Source organism: Danio rerio, chromosome 17 (genome assembly GCF_052040795.2).
Source record: "Danio rerio strain M-AB ecotype USA chromosome 17, GRCz13ab, whole genome shotgun sequence".
NCBI classification, from domain to species: domain Eukaryota; kingdom Metazoa; phylum Chordata; class Actinopteri; order Cypriniformes; family Danionidae; genus Danio; species Danio rerio.
In genome coordinates, this window is record NC_141037.1 from 966,501 (window position 1) to 972,500 (window position 6,000).

The window sequence follows — 6,000 nt, forward strand, 5'->3', positions numbered from 1 at the left end:
AAACTGGCTGCCTGTTAAGTTTCGTATTGAATTTAAAATATTACTTCTCACCTATAAAGCTCTAAATAATCGAGCTCCTGTTTATCTAACCAACCTTCTGTCTCGCTACAATCCAACCCACTCTTTAAGATCTCAAAACTCAGGGCTTCTGGTAGCACCTAGAACAGCAAAGTCCACTAAAGGAGGTCGAGCCTTCTCATTCATGGCTCCTACACTCTGAAATGGCCTTCCTGATAACATCCGAGGCTCAGACACACTCTCTCAGTTCAACACTAGATTAAAGACCTATCTGTTTAGTAAAGCACACACTCAATGCATCACCTAGCGGGTTCCACACAGGCTTCTGCATCTTGCTTATATACACTGTGAACAGCAGCTACGCTAATTATTTTCTTTATTCTCTATTTCCACCTGTAAATACTCATCCCGAGGCCTTCAGACTATGCAGCACCACTGATTCGATCCAAGACCAGTGACGAGATGATCCCAAGGTTTCCATAATCCTGGACCAGGCCGTATCCTGAGCAGCTGCTGTGGTGGTCATGGAGGAGTGGAGAGCATGACACTGATCCCTGTGACACTCCAGGGGACAGATGAGTCTTCGCTAAGGTCCATCATTCTCCAGCCTCCGGCACCTTGACTGCAGCTCTGCACAAGACTTTTGGCCATAGGTTTTTTAATTCTTCATTTTCGCCAGTTGGTGAAGTTTTATCCTCCGCTGTCGCCACTAGCCTGCATGGTTTGGGACTTTGGGACTTGTTTGGACTCTCAGTAGTGATTATTAAAGCACACTGAACTGAGCTAAACTGAACTGAACTGAACTTAAACACTAAAAACTGAACTACCCTGATCCAGTTACTATGACCATCTATGTGAAGCTGCTTTGACACAGTCTACATAGTAAAAGTGCTATACAAATAAAGCTGAACTGAATTGAATCCTCTGGCTGCTGTTATCAGTCTCACACTATTGTTTTCCTCTTTCTGAAAGTCTTGATAACATCCAGGTTTTTCTTTCATTATTTCAGCAAAACTAATTCAGTTTCTGCTGTGGAGAAACATGCAAATGTGGACAGGCTTCATAAATAAATAAATGTGAGAGTATGCTGTGTGCAGACTTACCCGGTGTCCATCAAACACATAGGCCTGGTCATCTGTTCCCAGCTCCACGTCGGGTTTACAGGCGGGTCGAGCCCAGCCCACCCGCATGTCTCCACCAGTCACCACCTCGAACTCAAAGTACCACTTCCCCGTCTTCACAGCGTACGTTCGCTCCACGCGGAAGAAGCGGATCTTATCGATGCTCAAACGCTCCACCACATGACCTGAGCAGATACAACACGCACGCACGCACACACGCACACACACACACACACAATGTAAACAAGCATACACTAGAGAGAACACACACACTGTTTGTTTATATTACTATAATTATATAGTTACCATATATATATATATAGTTTAGCTGTGTTGCCATAGCAACTGCAGAATCCCAACAGATCAATTACTATAGTTGTTGTGTTAACATAGAAACAGTAGAATCAACACAACAGATCAATTACTATAGTCATTCTGTTACCATAGCAACTGTAGAATCACAACAGATCAATTACTATAGTTGTGTTACCATAGCAGTTGTAGAATCGCCACAACAGATCAATCAGTGTAGTTGTGTTACCATAGCAACTGTAGAATTGCCACAACAGATCAATCACTATAGTCATTCTGTTACCATAGCAACTGTAGAATCACCATAACAGATCAATCAGTGTAGTTGTGTTACCATAGCAACTGTAGAATTGCCACAACAGATCAATCACTATAGTCATTCTGTTACCATAGCAACTGTAGAATCACCACAACAGATCAATCAGTGTAGTTGTGTTACCATAGCAACTGTAGAATCGCCACAACAGATCAATGTAGTTATTCTGTTACCATAGCAACTGTAGAATCACCACAACAGATCAATTACTGTAGTTATTCTGTTACCATAGCAACTGTAGAATCACCACAACAGATTAATTAAAGTACTTTTCTATACCATGGTTCAAAATCACTCCGGTATTTACGATAAGTTACTACAGTATTTTTTCCTCTGGCAACATTTTCAGATTTTAGTTTTTATACACAAATGTGTAATATTTTCCTGAAGGAGTGCGGTGTTTGAGTGTTGCTCACCTGCGTCCTGGTCGGGCGGCTCCACATTGTAGCCGTAGCCGATGAGCGTGCGGATGGCCTCGCGGAGACTGTCACGGTTAGACTTCTTGGTGCGCTCGTCCAGGAGAGCATACGGCACCAGGCGAGGGTTACGCTTGCTTTTCACATCCTGCGCACACACACACACACACACACACACACCCCAAACAGAGGAATTAACAGGCCGTGTGGGTTTACATTTACATTTAGTCATTTAGCAGACGCTTTTATCCAAAGCGACTTACAAATGAGGACAAGGAAGCAATTTACACAACTAAGAGCAACAATGAATAAGTACTGTAGGCGAGTTTCAGGTCTGAGAAGAAGTCTAAGAAGGAAAGTATTAGTAATTATTATTTTTTTTGAGTACAGTTAGTGGTATATCCAGAGAGGCAATTGCAGATTAGGAAGTGAAGTGGAGATGATTGATTGATTGATTGATTACGGTCTGCATGTGGTCTGATGTCAAAGAATGCACCGCACCTGCTGTATGCCGTAGGTCCAGCCCTGTTTGATGCGGTCTTTTGCCCAGACGTTGTGTGCGTTTTCTGCCAGTTTCTCCACCAGCAGCTCCTGACCAGCGCTCAGTTTCACCTCTGACAGATCCAGCGGAGAGGGCTTATAGCCATTCGACATCATATAACTGCATCATTTAACACACACACACACACACACACACACACACACACACACACACACACACACACACACACACACACACACACACACACACACACACACACACACACACACACACACACACCTCTTGATAATGAGAGAATAAGCAAAACTAAAATGGAACTACATAATAAACTTGAAAAAAAAAAACTAATTAGTAATAGGAACCACAAAATTGGAACCCCACAGTCCAAACACATGTGGTACAGGTGAATTGGGTAGGCTAAATTGACCGTAGTGTATGAGTGTGTGTGGATGTTTCCCAGAGATGGGTTGCAGCTGGAAGGGCATCCGCTGCGTAAAAACTTGCTGGATAAGTTGGCGGTTCATTCCGCTGTGGCGACCCCGGATTAATAAAGGGACTAAGCCGACAAGAAAATGAATGAAAACAAATTAACAAACTAACAAACAAACAAAATAAACAAACAAAATCGAACAAATTACAAACAACAATTAAATTGAACGAATAAGCAAACAAACGCACGAACCTACTAACTAACTAACAAACAATCTAACAGAATAAATAAACAAAAACAAAAAATCTAAACAAACTAACTACTAAACAAATTAACAAACAAAAAAAACTAAGGAACAAACAAACAAACAAACAAAAAAGCAAATTAACAAACAAACAAACCATCTATTGAGTGAACGAACGAAACAAATAAAAAACAGTGAACTCAAATAAAAAATGACTAAAAACTTATATTAATTAATATTATATATTATAATATATATTAATATACATTTTTTACAAACTTACTTACTAACTAACTAACAAAGTAACAAACAAACTAACAGAATAAATAAACAAAAACAAAATATAAACAAATAAACAAACTAACAAACTAATTAACAAACAAAAAAACAATCTAGCAAGGAACAAACAAACAAACAAAAAAGCAAATTGACAAACTAACAAACAAACAAACAAGCTAATTAACACACAAAAAAAAAATTTAGTGAGTAAACGAACAAACAGACAAAATAACTAATTAACACACAAAAAACATATAATCTAATGAGTGAACGAGCGAACAAACAAACAAACAAACAAACAAACAAACAGTGAACTCAAATCAAAAAATAACTTTTAAACTTAAAATATTAATTAAAATTGATTTTTTTGTGTTTCTGTTCATAATTTTCATTATTCATATTTTATTAGGGGTTTTTTTTGTCTACAAAAATATTTCAGAATCACAAAGTTTGATCAGTACAGCTCAAAATAAATGCTGTTTTCACTTAGAAGACATACACACATTATATATATATGTATATAAGACTTAAATATAATTGTTAAACTAAATAACTTCACCCATATTTACATTGAATTTTCCCTAAAGCTGTTTGAAAGTTGGCAGCCTGTCATAGCTGTGTCACTATTAGGAGATTTATTATTTAGGAACAAACTAGAATTAGCCTAATTTTGACGAATACTGCACACAACTATTACTGTCATTTTCACTATCAGCATTTATTCACACTAATTATACATAACTTATTTATTTTATTTGTGTGTCTGTGTTCTTGTTTGAACTTTTAAATAACCTAATAAATAAAGTTGTATATAAAACAGTGAGGCTCTTTACTTGCAGTTCATGTGCTTTCTGTGTATATTAAATCACTCTGGTTAATGTCATTTGAAGTCTAGAATGCAGAAAGGGATGCCAAATATTTGTAATTTATTAAAAGCCTTGTCTTTTATTTATTTATTATTATCACACTTTTATTTAGGATAAAGAGTCGTGCTATATTAACTTCCCGACAGCATCCTCCTGAGAGTTCAATATACAGCAGATGATTTACATTCCTTTAACTTTTAATATTTCACTTTTAATGACTCGAATGAGCTTAAATATAAATCTGTGATGATATATATCCATTGAGTGTTGCTATTCACAGAGTTTATAAAGCTTTATAAGCAGAGAATTAATGTCATCATCTGAAATGAGCATCTGGTGTCTCAGCGCAGCATCTGCATCCCATAATTCCCTCATACATCAGAACAGTCACCCGGCAGCTCACACTCACTTCTTAGGGAGCTTGAGTTTCTTCAGCTCGTCTTCAGCGTTGACTTTTACCTGGACCACATGACAGCCCAACGCCAGCAGAGTCCTGAAACACACACACACACACACACACACACACACACACACACACACACACACACACACACACACACACACACACACACACACACACACACACACACACACACAATAAAAAGGAAGAACACAGCAAATCTGAGCACCACTGACAGCCATGGGTTTATATTACTTTCATTTTGAGGGTTTAAGGGGGGTTTGAGTGGATTTGGCAACCTTAATTAACACATAAGAAAGTCAAAACAAAATATAAACATTTTTGGTCATAAAATCTTTATACATTTCAGAAAATGCCCATATATTTGGTCCATGTTGTAATATTTTCAGAATATTACCATATTTTGGTATCAAAATCATATATCATATTTTTGGTCAATGTTGTATTTCTTTCTGGAAATGTCCATCCGTTTGGTCATAATGATGTTATTTTCAGAAAATGTTTAGATAATTTGGTGATAATGATTTATTATTTGCAAAGAAATGTCCACATTTTAGGTCATAATATCTTGTTATTTTCAGAAAATGTTCATATATTTAGTTCATAATGTCTTATTTTCTCAAACATATCTATATATTTGGCTATAAAGTCATCTTATTTTCAGAAAAAGTTCCTATACTTTGTTCATAAAATCTTGCTATTTTCAGAAAGATATCAGCAACTGATATTTTTGGGCAGTATGTTTATTTTAGGAAAATATTTATGTCTATACACTCACCGGCCACTTTATTAGTTACACCTCACTAGTACCGGGTTGGACCCCTTTTGCCTACAGAACTGCCTTAATCCTTCATAGATTCAGCGAGCTACTGGAAATATTCCTCAGAGATATTCCTCCATATTGTCATGATAGCATCACACAGTTGCTGCAGATTTGTCGGCTGCACGTCCATGATGCCAATCTCCCGTTCCACCACATCCCAAAGCTGCTCTATTGGATTGAGCTCTGGTGACTGTGGAGGCCATTTGAGTACAGTGAACTCATCGTCATGTTCAAGAAAGCAGTCTGAGATGA

General features: G+C 37.5%; 1 protein-coding gene across 4 annotated transcripts in view; it reads right to left on the reverse strand.

Annotated features, from left to right (window-relative positions):
* LOC101884734 (ryanodine receptor 3) overlaps positions 1-6,000 on the reverse strand; it is a 253,838-nt gene that overhangs the window by 142,088 nt on the left and 105,750 nt on the right. For all 4 annotated transcript variants that reach the window (XR_015512842.1, XR_015512843.1, XM_087289686.1 and 1 more), the window contains exons 23-26: positions 4,914-4,997; positions 2,685-2,844; positions 2,184-2,331; positions 1,122-1,324 (exon numbers count right to left, since the gene is read on the reverse strand). Coding sequence is in view for 2 of the 4 variants with exons in the window: in XM_087289686.1 (XP_087145812.1) it covers positions 1,122-1,324; positions 2,184-2,331; positions 2,685-2,844; positions 4,914-4,997 (595 nt within the window). In the remaining 2 variants the exon portion in view is untranslated. The remainder of the gene's footprint in view (positions 1-1,121; positions 1,325-2,183; positions 2,332-2,684; positions 2,845-4,913; positions 4,998-6,000) is intronic.